Here is an 18763-nt window from a genome sequence, read left to right on the forward strand (position 1 = left end):
TACAGCAACTTTCAGGGGCTTCCGAAAAAATGGGTTGGTGTCAGAGGAAGGTCTGACCGAACACCATGGTCCCAGCCACCAGGAGGCTGAGTGCTTCCTGGAGGCCAGAGGGAGACGCATATGTGGGTCCCCTCTCACAGCTGGGAGTGTGGCAGAATTCAGATATGCCTCTCCAAGTGCAGGGATACCCTTATACAAAAAAAGAAGGTAAGGGGTGGCAAAGCTCATCCATGAGGCTCCAGGACCCAGGGCCAGAAGGATCGGACAGTCACACAGCAAACTGAAGGCAGGTCATGCCAAACAGATAATTAAATGCAGCTGCTTTAGGAATGAGGTCTACAAACTGAGACTATAAAGGAATGGAATAAGGTATTTTATCAGACTAATATAAGGATACATACAGAGAGAGAGAGAAAAGAGTGTCCCATTTTTTCCAGTACTCACTGAACATTTTAAAATAATTAGCAGTTCCTCACACAACAAAGGAAATCTTAAATTCCAAGAAAAAAAGCGGGTTCAGGTCACAGTAAAAGCACACCACAACATTCTCTTCCTGGTCCCGCAAACCCATTACTTACTTATTCCCAAGGAGGAGAAAGAGTGAATTCCAGTGTAAGAGCTCCAAATCCCCGGGGCTTGTCATTCAACATTAACAGCCCAGAGCCGGTCCACCTCTTCTCTCTGGGACGCCCGCCCTCAGGTGAGGAAGGCTCACACTGAGCTTCCGGCTGCACGTGATTTAACAGTGCAGTGGGGCCTTCCAGAATCCCAGCCAGGTCTCTTTTACACCTCTGCTGCCCATCCCACACGGACAAATCAGCTTGACCTTATAGTCAAGCCTTGTTCTCAGATCTAGTCCCTACTAGAAAGTCCATTCAAAGCTGAAACTTTAACCCCATTTGGCTCCGTCCTTTGGGGCACTGGCTACTAACCAGCAACCTGGCAAGGACAGAGAGCACCTCAACTCCAAACCTAACTAAAACACGATCATGAAGTTAAATGCATACACATCCTCTCTTGAATAACTATTTTTTTCAATAAGGGAATCCAAACAACAACCAGAATATTTAGAAAACAAGAAATATAAGACTATTAAGAATTAAAATTCATGAGATGTGGCAAAACCTCGGGAGGTAACATCTGTTTCTTGTTGGTACCTTTGAGAAGTCCCACTGACAGAGTGGGGGAGGGCTGTGTGACCTCTATGGGCCATCCGCGCACCCTGACCCTAGATCCAGGGACTGATCTAGGGCCGGGCAGAACACCCATGCAGGATGAGGCTTGCGCAGGGTCCAAAGGCTTGTTTCGTGACCTGCGCACACAGTGCTGGTGTCTGGGTGTGCCCTGTCCTGAAGGACAGCAATCACACTGTGACGGCTGAGGCGTGGCTGGCACAGGTGAGGTGCTCTGTGTTCGAATAAAAAAGCTGGGTCTGGTAAGTGACAGTTACGCTTTCAGGAAGTTTGTGGTCTACCCTCTCCATCAGATTTTACCGTTTCTGAGTACCAGGAGCTCGCACCATCTGTCAGATGACGTTACTGCTACCTCAGTCTGTATTCTAACTCCACTAACTCCTTTCTACATTCTTTATCCAAGAAAACCTTAATCCATTTTTGTAAGCAGTCTTTCCATTGATTCTTCTCTATAGGTAACAGTCAATAAAGGAGTCATGAACCCAGGCAAAGCAATCAGAATCCTTTTTCAGGGAGAGATGAATACTGGCAGACAGAAGTTATCTTATCTTATGGGATTTGGGGCCAAGAGGACTGAGTAAAACAGAAAGAGGCAAGGCCCATCTTTCCCTACCACAAGGGAGAGGTTGCTGGAAAACAAAACAATCAGAAAAAAGCAGATGACCTAAAGACAAAGAGAAACAGGTTTCCAGAAAGGTCACGTGCACTCCTGGATCGGGCTGTGCCTAAAGGCTCTTAAGCCCTTGTCACCAATTACAACCACTTTGTCCTTTTTTCACAGGAACTGGAGTGAGCCAGGTTTCAGGTACCAGCAATCCAGCTTCCTAGCAGCTCTTTTAGGAGTCCTCCATCTGCCGAGCAAGATGAGGCTGAGAGAACCCGAGCAGCCAAGGAGAAGAGGAAATCACCCCCAGTTTGCCCAAGTCCTGGCAGGCAAGGCTGAGGAAGGTGTATCTACACGGACGTGTCTTATCAGTACATGAGAAAGTGAAATGAAACTAAACATTCAAATCAAAGTTCTAAAGTAACAAAAGAACATAAGAAGAAATTAATGAACTAGAAAATTAAAAGAGTATAACTTATGAGTCCTTGCATGGCTTCTTTTTAAAAAAAATTTTTTTAAGGAAAAAAAAACAGATTCAACCAAAGCTCTGGCTAAGCTAAGCAAGAAAAGGGGAGAGATGTTCCAGAAACTAAAAATTAGAAATGATAAAGAAACATAGCCACAGACAGAGTAAAGTCAGGGATGTAAGACCTATTACACGTAACCCTGTGCTGGTACATTTTAGACTCTCAATGATATGGGCAATGTTCTAGGAAACACAAAGGATTAAAATTGATCCACAAAGAAAGATCTGAACAGGGTAATAATCCATGAAAGAAAGTGGAGAAAAAGAGCCTAAGAACTAATTGCAACAAAAGAATTTGTCCCAGATAGCTCTAAATTATTAAACAGATAATTTCCGTGCTATTTAAACTGCTCTACAATAAATGCAGTGGCAAACATTTATCAAGCACTTATTGTGTCTACCATTTTGCTGCATGATTCACAAATATCACTTAATTCTCACCACGACCATACAGAGTAGTTTGCTCCAAATTATAAATCAGAAAATTGAAGTTTGGAGTGGTTAAAAAATATGACCAATGTCAGTCACATTTAATGAAACTGTGGTGTAAAGATTCAAACCTGTCTTTCTACCTCTGAAGCTGCTCATTAAATGATCCTGCCATATTGCCTTCCAATGAATAAGCAGGTTCCAAGAATCTCTAAGCATTCCCATTAGTTGCTGGGGGGAATAGGGTAGAAAGAAAATTCTAGAAGAAGGGAGACAAGTTAGGAAGCTACTGAATATCTAGCACAATGGCAATGCATGCCTGAACCAGAGCAGTGTCAGCAAGGATTTAAAAATAAATAAATTTAAAAAAGGAGAAAGGCATGAGATTTTAGAGGGGCAGAACCGGAATTCCCAAGAAGCACATGTATGATTAAACAGACAGCTGACTAAAATGGTCAGTGCTGTACAATATTACACAGGAGAGCCTGAGAAGTCTTTATTCTAACACATGCCTTGGTATCTCCCAATGGAAAATGTCAGAACCACAAACACTGCCCCTCCAACTTTTAAAGACGCTATAAACAGCAGTGAGGCATCAGCTAGGACTCTGACTCCTTGAAAGTGGACCCAGTATAAACCAAAGGTGTTACTACCTTTCTCTTACTATGTCTGAGGATTCTCTAGGGCAGTTTCCTCAAGCTTTCTGGACCTTAAGAACTATCCAGAAGACAGAGATTTCTACTGAAATCAGAGGCTCCAGAATTACAGCTTTGACACCTGTATTTTACTAAGCGCCCAAGGAAGGTGATTTTTATGACTAAGTGCTTCGTTCCCTGGAAATGGTGGTGAGTGGATTTTAGACAGCTATGGTTGAGGGGGACAAAAAGAGAGGCCGGAAGAAGTCAGAGTTATCTCAGTTCTTCAGTTGTTAGTTCTTTTCCAATGATTTCCCCAAACATATCTGATATCAGCATTTCTCATAGGAACACCGTGATGATTAAAAACCAAAGCCGAGGAAGTGCCCACAAGGAAGGTATCACTACTGAATGTATTCAAGCACTTCATGCACGTTGTCAGTGGTCTGGGGTCTGCTTTTCCAGAGTGGAGCTCTCCCCGATGTTGAACACAGGGGCTGCCATCCCAGCCTATACGCAAGATGTGTCTCAGCCTCCCTGCAACATGAACTCTAGCAGCTCGAAGGTTAAGTGGCTTGTGCGCCCCCAATCACTGCTTCTCCTGTGCTCGCATGTAAATTCCATGCCAGCAGGGGCCACGTTTGTTTTACTTATGACAGCGTGTCTGCTCCTCCTCCCAATTTAATCTAATGCTTGCCACAGTGGACACACAGGTAAACTTGGATAGAAGAGGAAAGACAGGGAACAGGGAAGAGAACAAACACATATGGAGAAGAAAGAGGAGAAAACCAGCAGACCTGTGACATTTGGGGTGGCCAGCATTCATTCATTCATTTCCAGTGTCCTCCCTTCTTAGCAGACTGTAATTCTAGGTAGCTTCCTGATGGGACAGAAGCCAAGAGGGCCCCTGGGGCTTCTACCAAATTTCCCATTACCCCAGTGAGCCAAGGAGTGAGCACACATTTGGAGTTTAGCCAATCAAAACTCCCTCTCCTGGGAGAGTCACTAAACAAGGGACAGACAGTTGAATGAGTGAAGATCACTTATGCCATTAGCAGTGCTGGGTGAAAATTTGAATTCCTGCCATGGAGCCCCAGAACAATCTGGTAGGAACCTGTCTGTTCCAAGCCTAGCCCTTCAGTCTACTCCAGGAGCTGGCCTTACCCTTACCATAAATTCCCTATTTGCTAAAGTTGGCCAGAATCCATTTCTGCTGCTCACATCAAAACCCTGGTTACCAGGGTACCTGGGTGGCTCAGTCGGTTAAGTGTCCAACTCTTGATTTCGGCTCAGGTCATGATCTCAGTTTATGGCTTTGAGCCCCACGTCGGGCTCTCCACTGACAGTATGGAGCCTGCTTGGGATTCTCTCTCTTTCTCTCTGCCCCTCCCTGGCTTATGCACATGCTCTCTCTCAAAATAAATAAACTTTAAAAAACAAAAAACAAACAAACCCTGGTTATAGTAGGCATGAGAAAACAGAAAAGAGCCAGCAGCATTTAGAAAAGAGGATGGTCCAGTACCAGCAACTTCCTCATACTTTTGATGATTATCCCATCCATACATCAAAAGGAAGTTGTTCCCCTAATTACGTATTTCAACTGTGGATTTATAAGAAGTATATTCGTAAACTATAAGGATAAACCTTTCCAAAGGCGGTGATGCGTGAGATATTTAAGAGCCTGAGATAATATGTGGTAACATATTTACCTAAAGCCCTTCCTGTTTCCACTCAAGAATGGACAGCATAGTGGTACTTCCCAATTCAGGTCCTTACGTGGAACAGTAACGAACGGGTGGAAGGGTGTTTCACAGGCAGCTTTCCACGGGCGTTCACAAGGCCCCAGTTAAGAGACGTACTACCAAACAGCTTTACGGTGATCTCTGCCCTAGTCTAGTCATCACACTTCAGAACACCGGCACCCCCTTGAAGTCACAGTCCCATGGAAAAACACCCGTTTGCAGAGCCTAAGCCTCTTTAACTTACACACGAAGGCTTCGAAAGGAAATCCTTCTTAGTTTTCTGGATAAAAATAAAGAGAAGAGTCTTTGAAGTTTGACATCTGACTAAGCAGCTGGAGCACTAGAGTCGGAAGGTCTGTGTCGCGGTACGATTATGCAGCAGTGCCCCAAGCTACACCATCCTAGTTTACACAGACCTCTGCTGGGTATGGAAAATTAATTCCTCCATGCATTTTCTCAGGTGAAGGTCAGTATAACCTTGGAACTTATTTCAATAATACTCATTTTACAGACGAATAAAATGAATCCAGCTAGGTAGCCTGCCATGGTCATAGAATGAGAAAATGGAAGAACAAGAGCTCTGACTTGTATGTTCTGACTTCCAGTCCCATCTGGCAAATATTCTCTGCCTCCACACTGCTTCCCAACAGAGGTGACATGAGGAGTGGCTGCAAGTTCACAGGATGAAGGAAGTGTCCACAGAGAGGATAGATATTCAGTTTGCCCTAAAGTCTTCAAAGAACCCAACTAATCTCCAGCGAACTCTATCTGCTGTCTTTTGGCTCACAGACATTGAACTGGCCCTTCACAGCACCGGAAGTCCTGGGAGCAACCTCTGCAGCCTGACAGCACGGTGACCTGAGGCAGAAATGCAACTGGATAAACGAATTCTGCTCCCCTAGCTCCAAGCCAGTTCTTCCACAGGTTGGCTCTGGTTCCCATGCTAGGGAAAGCCCAGTGTCCACTAGGCCTGACTGGTGCTAGAACAGAGCAGAAACTCCTCATGCTACACACTTTTAGAGCTAACTAACAATGAAAACAGGGGCACTTGGGTGGCTCAGTTGGTTAAACGTCTGGCTTCGGCTCAGGTCATGATCTCATGGTTCGTGGGTTCGACCCCCGTGTCAGGCTCTGTGCTGATGGCTAGCTCAGAGCCTGGAGCCTGCTTCGGATTCTGTGTCTCCCTCTCTCTCTGACCCTCCGTTGTTCGCGTTATCTCTCTCAAAAAATAAATAAAACATTTAAAAAATTAAAAAAAATGAAAACAAAAGCAAGCAAACCAACAAGAAAACACACCTCACACTAGGCAAGAAGGACGCCTGAAAGCAGGTGTCGACCTCCTTAAACTTTGTTCTCCACTGACCTCTGTGATACTAAAATACCCACTCTGAATTCCCAGGCTACTTCAATATCCTGGAGATGATCAGAAGTCATTTAAGATTTAAATCTTGCCTGCCAGAGAAGGAAACAGTGCAAGAACAAGGGACGGGAAAGGTGACGTGTCCAGGTTTCCTACTCTGAAAGACTGAAGGACTCGTGCTCTCCTCCATACATTCCCCAGCCTCTTGTCAGCAGGTGTAATGAGCTACCTCCAACTATTCAGCCCAATGGGACGAAGGGAAAGGAGAGCAAATAACATCCTAGAGAAGACCTATGCTGTGTATTCCTTTGATCTTCTCTGAAACAGATGGTAATTCTATTTTATCAGAAGGAATGAACATAAACTAAAGCGACTGTTTTGTTTTGTTGTTGCTGGTTCTCACTAACGTTCTTCTCGTGCAGGATCCACCAAGGAAACAGAGCTGTTTGCCATCGCTCTCATTTTGCTTAGGGCTGCTCTTAGGGAGAAAACAAAATTAGTCATTATTCTACATATTCTACACTTAGTTATTACTGTGCCAAAGTCTCAGGACAGAGTTTCTGTGAAAGGCAGATTTGACAATTAGTTAAAAAGTCAAATTTGACAGTTACAATTAAGAGGGCTGTCCCTTGAAAGGTATAAAGCCCTCCATTCTCGGTGTATCTCCCCTACAGTAACTTGGTAACAACTTCTGGGATATGCAAGTAAGAAGTTGGAGCCACAAACCATGGGGTAAGACGGAGAGCCTCCTCAAAAGCTTACAAGGACACTGCTTCTGTCTGGACCCTGGGGCTGCAAACAAATCCAGCGACGTAAAGAGAGGATTTATCACTCTCAGGAAGGAGAGCAAACAGCGCGGAAGGACTGCACCACAGTGAGCGGAGAGGCCAGGACAAGTGCTAATTTTTAGTCTCACGGTGACCTCAAAGTGAGACTGTCACATCAGCTGCTGAAAGCATGGAAGCGGAGTCTGGGGGCCTGGGACTCAATGCAGGGCCAAACGGCAGAGCAGTCCCCTGGACAGGACCCCGGCAAGTCTCCACCACTCCCCTGGACGTGTGGTCCACGTGCGTAGTGGAGAACCTACGGTTGGGAAGTTTCTGGATTTGACAGTTGGGCCACGGCTGCTCATGAGGAGGTTGGTCTATGCTGCTGGGCAATATTACCAGGTTTGGTGACAAAGGAAGGGGGGGTCGTGTATGTCACGGGGCGTGCAGAGTGACTCGCGGACAGAGAGAGGGAGATGGCTCATGGTAAAATCTGAAATAACAACTAACAGGGCACCCCTGAAAGGACCAGGACACCAACGAAGAGGAATAAAGAGGTTACAAAAAGCTACATAGAGTGTGGAGTTTGGGGTTTGCTTCTTTGTTTCGAGGAAGGAAATCTAGAAAGTTAAAAATGAGGATGTAGACCATGAGCACATTAACATCAGTGGATGGATGACAGGGGCGCAGAGCCTCGTTATTAGATTGAAGGCTCAAGTTAACCTCAGCGTCAAATACTGGCGTGCAGGAAGACTGCTCCAAAGCGCCAAAGGGCACGCTGGAAATGCCTGTGGAAAGGAGTGTAGGCACTAACTGCCTGTTGGGGCCAGCCTACTCAGTCTCCAGATCATTTTTAATGACTGCAAACCTCCCTCTCTAGCACTTCATGCTGAAAACTTCCAAGGTCACCCTGGTGTTGCGCTTATACCAGTGAGATTTCACTATGGTTCAGATGTTTCAAGTCACACTTCGCTCTCTAAAGTGCTTTTAACCCAGAGCTTTCCCTTTATCTGATTTTTGTTGTTTCATTTCTATTCCCATATAGATTCTCCTGTAACCATTTTACAAAGGTCGCTGTTAAAGTTGTAACCATTTGGAGCACCGTAATTTTTATCCTTCTTGCAGTTAATAATATCCTACCATAATCTTGTTTTCATGTTAGCATGCAATCTTTAGAGCCCAACATTTTAACAGATGCCTCTACTACGTCACTGAGCAGATTCAACATATTCTACTTAAACGCTACACTGCTGTTGGAAAATGTTTACTAGCAGAAACAACGTCCCAGGGCATCTGGGTGGCTCAGTTGGTTAAGCATCTGATTCTTGGTTTCAAGTCTGGTCATGATCTCATGGTTCGTGGGTTCAAGCCCCAAATCAGGCTCTGTGCTGATAGTGTGAAGCCTGCTTCGGATTCTTTCTACCCCTCCCCCATTTGTGTTTTCTCTCTCTCTCAAAATAAATAAATATACTTAAAAAATTTTTGTTAATAAAATTTTTAAAAAAGAAAGAATACCCCAAAACTGACCCTTTTCAAGATCTCTGTATTTTCAAAGTGGCATTATTACTTTCCCAGTAGGAACAAAATCTCTTTTTCACTTCCAAATGTTTGCTTTTTGTTGCTCTCAGATGGGTTAATTTCTTGTTACTGATGATATATATAAGAGTTTTTTACATACCATTTTACACATAATCACTTTATGGAATCATTAGTTCTAGTAAGTTTTCATTTGTTTCCCTTAGGTTTTCTAGATACATGACCATATTATCCACAATTCATGATTTTTATTTTCTTCTCTCCAAATTTTAATTCATGTTTTATTGTACTGATCAAAGCTTTGTGAACATATAAAAATAGTAGTGACAGAGACATTTAGCCTAGTATTTAAGGTGTTGTTTTAAATGAGATACCACTTTGATAAAGCACTGTCATTCCTCCTGTATTTTTAGACTTTAATTTTTTTTTTAAGTTTATTTATTTATTTTGAGAGTGAGCAAGCAAGAGTGGGGGAGGCACAGAGAGAGAGGACAGGGAGAGAATACCAAGCAGCCTCCACATGTTGTCAGCACAGAGCCGGATGCAGGGCTCAAACCCACACCACAAGATCATACCTGATCCGAAATCAAGAGCCGGATGCTTAAACGACTAAGCCCCCCAGGCACCCCTTTAACTTCTTTTTAATATTAATTAGGATAATTATATAGTTTTATTTAATCCATTTCTATATTAATATTAAAGTATTCTTTAACTCTGGTGATAAATACTGCTTTCTTTTAAATCTACTAAATTTATATATATTCTTTATAATCACAGGAAAAGTTGGCCCTTATATCTTCATTGTCTCATTCAGGAGCCATTAGCCACATGTGGCTACTGAACCCCTGAAGTGTGGCTGATCTGAATTGATATGTACTGGAAGTGTAAAATATTCACTATATTTCAAAAACTTACTTCAAAAAAAAATGAAAGTATTTTAATACTATTTTGATTACCTGTTGAGATACTAATATTTTGAAAATACTAATTAGATATAGGACTATAAAATAACTTCACCTATTTCTTTGTACTTTTTAAAACGTGGGTACTTGAGGGGTGCCTGGGTGGCTCAGTTGGTTGGCGGCCGACTTCAACTCAGGCCATGATCTCACAGTCCATGGGTTCCAGCCCCGCATCAGGCTCTATGCTGACAGCTCAGAGCCTGGAGCCTGCTTCTGATTCTGTCTCCCTCTCTCTCTCTGACCCTCTCCTGCTCACACTCTGTGTCTCTCTCTCTCAAAAATAAACATTAAAAAAATAATTTAAAAAATAATAAAAAATAAATAAAATGTGTGTACTTGAAAAGTTTGATGTGGCTCGTATTATATATCTACTATGTAGGACTGTTCTGTTTCTCCTCTTCACAAAGTATCTCGAGTTTTCATATCAAGGTTGGATTTGCTTCAGAGTCAAGTGAGTTGTGAATAGGATCATTTACAATCTGGAGCATTTCCTATAAAACAGGATTATATGGACCTTGACAGCTTTAAAGGATTCATCTAGATTCAACTACCTCCTACCCTGGTTTCTGAGAATTTTTTAAGTTACAAGTCTGCTCTGATACTCTTTTATAAGGGATAAAGCCTTAAATGCCAGTCATTGTCAGAAACGGATAACCCATATTACATACCAGATTAAATCAAAGACCTCCTGATAGCATTTCAGATTTTAGTATAAAAGAGCTACAAATGTTCCTCACTTTCTGACTGGTTTTTATTGAAAAAGCAGCCTTTTCTTTGTTTTGGAGGCTATGTGAAGATATTCCTCTTCACACCAAGGTATGACTAATACACCTTTGTGTATATGTCTAACCATGAGCAGAAAATGTTCGTGCTGCTCTTCTGCTCATTAGAAAAAAACACATTAGAAAAAATTCTGGTCTGAGACCAAAATTTAACTCCTCAGAAACCAGATGCTATTACTAGACTTGGTCAAACGAGCCTGTCTGGAGAGGAAGGAGCAGGGTGTGTGGGAAGACTGCAGTGTGGAGGCAAAGGTTCAAAGCCCTCTGACACCCAAGGGTGCCAGCATGCGCACGGGGGCCACCGCCACGGTCCCTGCAGGATGCGGGCCAAGTCCCATGACAAGCACAGACATGAATGTATCCCCCTCAAAGCTGTTACACCCAGGGTCTTCTTCCTTTTATTATTTTTTAATGTAAAGTTGATAACTGGCTATCTCCACACTTACTAGCTAAGTGACCCTGGGTATGTTACTCACTGTAATTACTTTACTCACTTAATTACTTCATCTGTAAAATGGGAAAAATAAGAAGCTTTGCTTTAGGCTTTGAGAATTAAATGATAGGAGATGTAAAGCTACCTATGAGTGCCTGGCACACAGGAAGCACCCAATAAACGCATACCATAAAAATAATAGCATATTCTCATTAGCTTCTAGCCAACGTGGACTGTAAGATCGCTAGCGAAGTTTTTCATCTACTAATAAGTGGCTTGTCAACCGCAGACCAGCCAGTGTTCATTAACACATAAGCAAAAACTGGGTCATTCTAATAGTGCTGAATCCCTCAATCACCATCAAAGCCTTAAAAAATTCAGGTTGCAGCCAATACCTCAAAATAATCATTACAGAGATAGTCCTGAGGGCAGTTTTCCAAAAGATGCACGCAGGAAGTTCACTCCTTTCCTGGGGCCCCCCGATCCATTACAGGTTAGGGAGCTGCCTGTGACTCTCCATTCCCGGGCTCAATCCCTGTCTCAGCTGAGGCCAATGCCACATGATCATGGTGGTTCCTGGCAAGGTCAAGGTGAGAAGGCAGCCCACATCTGCTCCCTCTGCCTCCTAGCCTTCCCTGGAAAGCTAGAGCCTCCATCCACTCCTAAAGATCCCCATCTATTTCTCATTGTGGAATCTCTATCCATCCACCTTCATAACTAATGAATGCTTCATGAAAGAGAACTGAAAACCCAAATACCAATAATTCTCACTCATGAGACCTTTGTCTTTCTTGAAAGAAGTCAGGAAAGGGAGACAAGAAGGATTATTAGCATAAGTAAACACCATTAGAAAATCAAAATGGTGGTGTGCTTACTTCAAGGACAAAAGGTAGGGAAGAAATTGTAAGGGCTTCTACAGTGAGCTAAAAAGGACATACATGCTAGAAGGAACAGGAAAGCAGGCAAGCCGGTGCATGGGAACGAAGGAAGAAGAAAGAGACGACACGGGATTTACTCCAGGACAACCTCTTCCTGCCTCTACTTTCTCCTCTTCCACAGACCACGTGCCTGGCTGAGCCTTTTGCTCCATTCCCTTCCTCATTAAGCTCCTTCCCAAAGATATAAAGGTGATGGAATCTGTTACCCCACAGACCAACCAGCTGGGCATGGGAGGTGGGCATGGGCAAGGGGAGAATCCCAAGCCTGCTAGCCAGGCCCACATCAGAAGGGAATGCTTTCCTGGAAAATCTGAACTGCCTTGGAAATCTGAGTTAAGTTCTCCAGAGAACATCAGTAGTTACGGTGGCAAGGGACCACAAGACATAGGAGCTAAGACATAGGCTTATTGGAGGCAGTCCTGGAAAAGCAGCCAGAGTGCATTTAGCATTGCTTTTTTTTTTTTTTTTTTAAATGGGACATGTACTCTGGGATTCTATGGAAGCTCAAATAAATTTTCAGAATAGTGAGCATATTAGAAATAGTATACATATTCCCATGTACTAAGTAATAGATAAATATAGTTTTAAATAAGAGTCAAGGAACTTGAGATGGACTGGAGAAACAATCCCCTCACTCAAGCAAACTTGATTAACCACATACAGTACATGTAAGGATATCCCACACGACAGGTCCCAGCACTTCGAGGACCACAGAACATCTGTGGGTCACAGCACTCAGGGGCAGTTTTACTAACAAAAAGAGAGTTCAGCTGAAAATACTATGTGTTTCTCCAAAAGAAGAGGAAAGGTTTGTATTTTTTTTGGCAGAGCAGAAAATTCTCCCTTCACCCCATTACTTCTAGAAAATAGAAGAATGTTCTTATATTTACAGTTTGGTTCATTTTGTTGCTGTTGAATTAAAATTAGTAAATAATCCAGGACAAGCATTCAGTGTTCAAGGCCTGATATTTGTTCAACATACAGTCAGCTGACACTTGAACAACCCAGGTTTGAACTGTGTGGGTCCACCTGCACATGGGATGTTTACAGTACAGGACTGTAAACGTATTTTCTCTTCCTTATGATTTTCTTAATACCCTTTTCTTTTCTCCATCTTAATTTACTGAAATAGTACAACACACAATATTTTTACAAAATATGTGTTAACTGTTCCTGTATTGGTAAGGCTTCTGGTCAACAGTAGACTATTAGTAGTTACATTTTTGGAGATATAGTTGGATTTTCGCCTGTGTGTGTTGGTGGGGGATTAATGCCCTTCCCTTCTCCTCCACATTGTTCAAGGGCCAACTTTATAGGATTTTTTTTTCTTTGGAAAAAATATTTTAGGAAATGTTTCCTTCACATTATTTTTCTCTAAGTTTTCGTTTTTATTTGGTAAAAACAATTTTCTTTGTTTGTTTCTTTCTTTCTTTCTCATATTTTCCTTTCAAATACTTGCTTCATCAGTGTTTCCATAAACCATAAACATTATTGCAAACATTTTATTTTCTCTGGGACAAAAAAACGCTTCCATCTTTTCCCCATGGATCATTTGACAAAAAGCGGTAGCACCAACAGGTGTATTCACCGTCCCACAGCAGAAAACAATGGAAGATACCAGAAAGGAAAAGCCATAGCTACTGATGTCTAGGGTTTGGGGCAAGGTACTAAGACCACCTTAACCCCCAGTTACCTTTGTCTGCTCGCTGTCTGGGTCTTCAAGCCAAGCATAAGGGTCATAAATTTTATGTCCATGATAATCCTGCACCTGCAAAAGACAAAATGTGGTATTGGACAATCAGTGGCTAACCTCCAATTAAATTAGTATTTTCTGAATGTAACAGAAGAAGAATAGGAAAAGGACAGGCAAAATACCCCATTGGCTCACTGGCAACGTGTCTGCCCAAATTACCACATGAACCAAAGCTGGCAGGTTCTCAAAGGTGTCAAGCCACCCGTCATGAAAAGAATGTATTGGCTGGAGACGGGAGAACGATGAAAGGTCAGAATAGGGAACTGCTCTGTCTGTACAACACAAAACAAAGGCCTGCTGCTGTGCTAAAGAAACTTGAAAATGTGTGGTCAGTGGCAAAGCACGGAATCGCACAATGCGCCAGGGACGCAAGAAGGGCATGTTTGTGAAGGAACCACCACACACGTGCTGGTTTGCTTCTTCTCTGTTCTTGCTGAGCCTGCTAATGATGAGGAAAATCTCCCTGCTGTATACAATATGACTAGTTTTGTCTTTAAGTCTAATCTGCCACAAAGCAGGTTACCAATGTGTGGTAGATGATTCTAGTTGATAGCAGCTTTAAAAAAGCTGACGTAAGCACCATGAAACAATGTTTCTAAAACTGCAGCCTTTCTTCCCTTTTGTGTGTTGTTACGAAATGCTTACAGAAAGAGGCCCAGTGGCATCACCCATTCAGACCACCCTGGTATTTGAAGAAAGACACCTGCTTAGTGCAGGCAAGGCCAGGCAGAGGGGAAGGCTCCAGGAGCTCCCTCAGGGGGGCTGAGCACCAGGAACACCTTCGAGCTCCTGAAAACCCCAAGTTGCTGGGCCTCAGAAACTGACCCTTAGCTCCAGGAGTGGTTGGGAGTCACCACTCCCCAGGTGATGAAATTTCCAGAGGTAAAAACCATTACGAAATCTCTCCATTTCATACTATCCTGATTAATCTCATTGAAAACACATGGACGTCTTTCCAGTAAATCTCTTCTGAGCAATTCCAACATTCCAGTGATGGTTTCTCATAGAAGGTTTTTGGGAACAAGAATACCAGGATCTTGGATGAATTTTTAATCTGTCTCCTTGCTTTGTCTATTATGTCGAAAGGTAAGGGCTATTCCCTAATGGAGGCAATCGATCTCCTGGAAAAGGAAAACCGCTGTGTCTCCTGCTGGTCAAAGTTCCAGGGTGGCTGCTGGCCAGTTAAGAAGGTCCTCTTGGTGCCCAAAACCCCTGGCTCTTGGCAAAGGGCCTTCATCGCTCCTCATCTGGTACCAGGTGAGAGAACACCTGGAGAAATGCACCCCTGGAAGAATGGGCAGTTAAGGTGGAACACTCAAGAAACTGGTCTCATTAAACAGTTGACAAATACAGGGGACATAAAACCAGACTAGCCTCTCTCATTCTAGTCTGAGAGTCCTCATAAAAGTAGCAATCTTGAACCCTTATGGAAACCCTCTCTAAATGTTAGCTGTTACCACTCAATGAAAATTTTGTATCTTTTCTTATCTATAAGTCTTTTACATTTTACACACGTTGAAGTGGTTTTAAACATGCTTAAAATAACCTTCTTTTTCTCTGACAATAAGAAATCAGAAAAAAATAGAGCTGTAAAGGACTTTCCAATCCAACATTTTTAGGAGCAATGGCAGGCACAAGATGGCAACGTGCCCAGGGCCATACCGAGTTCAGAACCAGAGCTGGGACTAAAAGCACACTGCCAATAGCTTTTCTCCAAATATTCCTCAGAGACGACACACCAGACACTTTAAAAATGTTCCTCGATTATGATGTTCCTAAAACTCAGCCATATCCATAAACTTGTCATGAGAAAGCAGAAAAGATTCACAAGAAATCATGTTAGTTTTGCCTAATACTAGATGCTAAGCAGTGAACATTCGCTAAACATCCACATTATTGTGCTCAGAGTCTTAAAGCAACCTTGTAAGAGGGCGGATGATACTCCTATTTAACAGGTTTTGGAATGCAATTCAGAGAGGGTGAAGGCCACAGATTTACGGTTCACTTGGAGATCGCTGTGAACTATAAACCCTGTGACATACATTTCAGCCATGGCACCTCACTGTGAAGCTCTTACTAACTCATTTTCCAGGTGGGGACGCTAAGGCTGGAGAGACCTAAAGCAACTCTTAAAAGGCGGGTTAATAAACAGCAGAACCATGACCCTCTTTGAGCTAACCCCAAAGCCTGTGGACTTAACCTCTTGCTACTGAACCAGACCAGGCGTAAATGGGCAGGTCCACACCCGGACCTAACTCAGAACCCAGTGGTGCCTCCTGAACTGTGTTTATGGTCAGGAAACAGCTCCATCTCCCCAGAACCAGCATTACCACCTGAAGCAGATTAAGGGCAGTTATTCGGCAAACACTTTTAACCGGGATAGGAAACTGATTCTCTCCAGGACAATCCCACAGGCAATCTCAGGAGCCCCATGCCACTACTCTACTCCCCTGCCCCCTTTTTTTTCTTCTACAAGACTACACCCTACAAGTGGGGTAGTCTTAGAGCCATATCCCCTGATACTAAGGTATTTTGCTTGTACTATTCAACAGCTCACCTGCTGACTTCAGGATAAATTGCAGAGTCCTAAACACAGCAGGCAGAGCCCATCAAACCTGGCCCCACCTTCTTTTTTTTTCTTTACACCCCCCACCCAAACTTATCCACCCATAGATGGTCACAACGGCCTTACTGCCATCCTACAAACAACGCAAGTCCATGACTGTTCAGCCCTACCTCTGATTTATTTTGGTCACATGGCCAGGAATATCCTTTCTACCTTATCCAACTGGCCACATTCCAGGCTCAATTCACGTATGATCTCTTCCCCCCGGAAATTAATCCCATTCTTATCGGTGTTCTCCACTCACCCTAGACACTCTTCTAAGCCCTGGAGCCGGCCTGAATCTCCTGATAGCAACATGCTGTGGGTACAGACAAGGGTGTGACACTGGAAGTGTCATGGTTTCCAAATCTCTGCTCATTAGGGCAGAAATTCACTAAAAATGGTTGTAAGATCCAAGCCCACAGTTCACCAGAAGACTGCCTGGTATATGGCTGAAAATGTTCAAGCGACAGAGAGCGAGCTACATAAAGCAATCTTTAGCACCAGCTGGAGAGAGACAAACCCAACCTAGAAATCAAGGTGACCCTCTGAGCAAATGCCTAAATCTAGCCTAAGGTTTTAGTAATCAAGATACTTCTTGTAGGCTATTAGGGCTAGGATAAGTATACCATGGGATCCAAAGAGGGACCAAGCCAGACCTGAGCTATATTCCCTTGGCCATGAGGCTTAGGGTTTTCATGAGCTCTTTGGTGAGAAAAAACTAGAGAATACAAAAATCTCTAGAACCCTTTGAGTTACTTGTTTGCAATCTTTTTGGTGTCTTCGTAAAATCCTCACTTAATCCTTTCAAGAACTGCAGGATTTTGATAACCCAAATAGAGAAAAACTAAGTAAGAAGCAATCCCAACGAAAAACAAATCTAAATGAGACTTATCAAGCCACACAACAGTTCTTTATTCTTTTAATCTATCTGAAAACTCCAAGATCCTTAAGAACTGAACTGAGATATTCACAGGTCTTCTGGTCGCTAAAGTCTGGCACGAATAAATGAATGATGACATTCTTACTGCAAAAGTCAGTCCTAAGCCCCATGGTTGGCCAAGCCAGTACTAATATTTTATATATGAGAAAGAAGGCCCATAACGGGTAAGTGATCTGCCCAAAGGCATCCAGCTAGTGAGTGACAAAACCAGCACTAGCACTCAGGTCTTCGTACTCGGTCTGCCCTCTTTTCCATTCCGGCAGGATCACTTTACACAAAGGGAACAACTCTTTGAAACACAGGAATACAGCTTCTTGGGCTGTTAAAGTAAATTTAATAAGCAAGCAGCTGCACAGACTGAGAAATCATGGTTACCAGATGGCCAGTGGTCAAAGAAACCATGAATGCATCAGTGCCACTTGGAAGTCTTAATGTAAAACAATATGGCCTTTACCTTAAAGCCTCAGTACCTTCTAACCCAAAGTGAAATGAGTTTTTAAGTAGACATTCTGGCATAAATCGGATCAGAGGAGGCAGGGGGAAAAAAAACTGATCTACATATACAAAAAAATTTTTTATTCTGATTCTATTTTAAGGAATCTGCGATATTGGCTACTCCTCAGAGAATCAAGCCCACAACATTTGGATTCATTCCAGTTCTTAAGATGCCAAATTAATTTTTACACAAAAAGGGTGTTTGCCCAGATTTCCACCCACTAGATCTCAACAGTTACCCTGAGCTAATCCACAGCTTATGTAAATGATGGCTAACCCTTCCACTAAGCAAAACAAACTCATTCTGAAAAAGGCCATCCCCTCCCCTTCTGAAGCCCTCCTCTCCCCCGCATCAACTCCTTTTCTTGTTTAGGAAAACTTGGATCAGCACTGCAACCCTACGGGGTCACTGCTCCACCCTCCGCGTTCCTCGGTCGTGTCTCTGCAACCCCAGCGCCCAACGCCCAGTACCCGGCCTGGGGCAGGGCAGGCGCTCGCAGCACGTTTTAATATCGAATGAATGAACTTCAAGGATTTCTAATTCGGAAGTTTAAAAAGTTTGCTTTTGTTGTTAAATTTTACATCATCTACACACATACATACTTTCTCCTACCACCATATTTAAGCAAGAGTCTCCTCCAGTCAAAAAGCAGTGACACGTTCTGTCTTCCCAATCCCGTCAAACGCCCATTCCTACCTGGGTGTCTGCCCTTGACCTCATTGATTTTTAGGAGGCGGACAAGCGGCGACCGACCTCGGGCTCTGCCGCCTCTAGGCGGCCAGTGACGGCCACCATGGCCCCCGCGGCTCGGGAGGAGCCCGTCGCCCCCGGCCCGTGTCTCGCAAACAAAGGCCGAGGGGGAGGGGAGGGACGCAGGGGGCGAGGGGCTGCGGGGCGAGGGGCCGCGGGCAGCGGCACACGCGGCTCCCGCGGCGGGCGAGGGCTGGGGTACTCACGGCGGTCTCGTCGCGGTACACGTCGGGGTACTGGAAGGACAGCATGGCCAGGGACGGGCGGGGTGCGGCGTGGGGGCGCGGACTGCGGGCGCTAGCGGGCCGG

At 43.7% G+C, this 18763-nt stretch overlaps 1 protein-coding gene across 1 annotated transcript in view; it reads right to left on the reverse strand.

Moving 5' to 3' along the window:
* PREP (prolyl endopeptidase) overlaps positions 1-18757 on the reverse strand; it is a 120082-nt gene extending 101325 nt beyond the window's left edge. The window contains exons 1-2 of the mRNA XM_029945298.1: positions 18661-18757; positions 13601-13675 (exon numbers count right to left, since the gene is read on the reverse strand). Of these exons, the coding sequence (XP_029801158.1) occupies positions 13601-13675; positions 18661-18705 (120 nt within the window). The 5' untranslated portion in view covers positions 18706-18757. The remainder of the gene's footprint in view (positions 1-13600; positions 13676-18660) is intronic.
* Between the last annotated feature and the right edge of the window lie 6 nt (positions 18758-18763).

Source organism: Suricata suricatta, chromosome 7 (genome assembly GCF_006229205.1).
Source record: "Suricata suricatta isolate VVHF042 chromosome 7, meerkat_22Aug2017_6uvM2_HiC, whole genome shotgun sequence".
Classification (NCBI taxonomy): Eukaryota; Metazoa; Chordata; class Mammalia; order Carnivora; family Herpestidae; genus Suricata; species Suricata suricatta.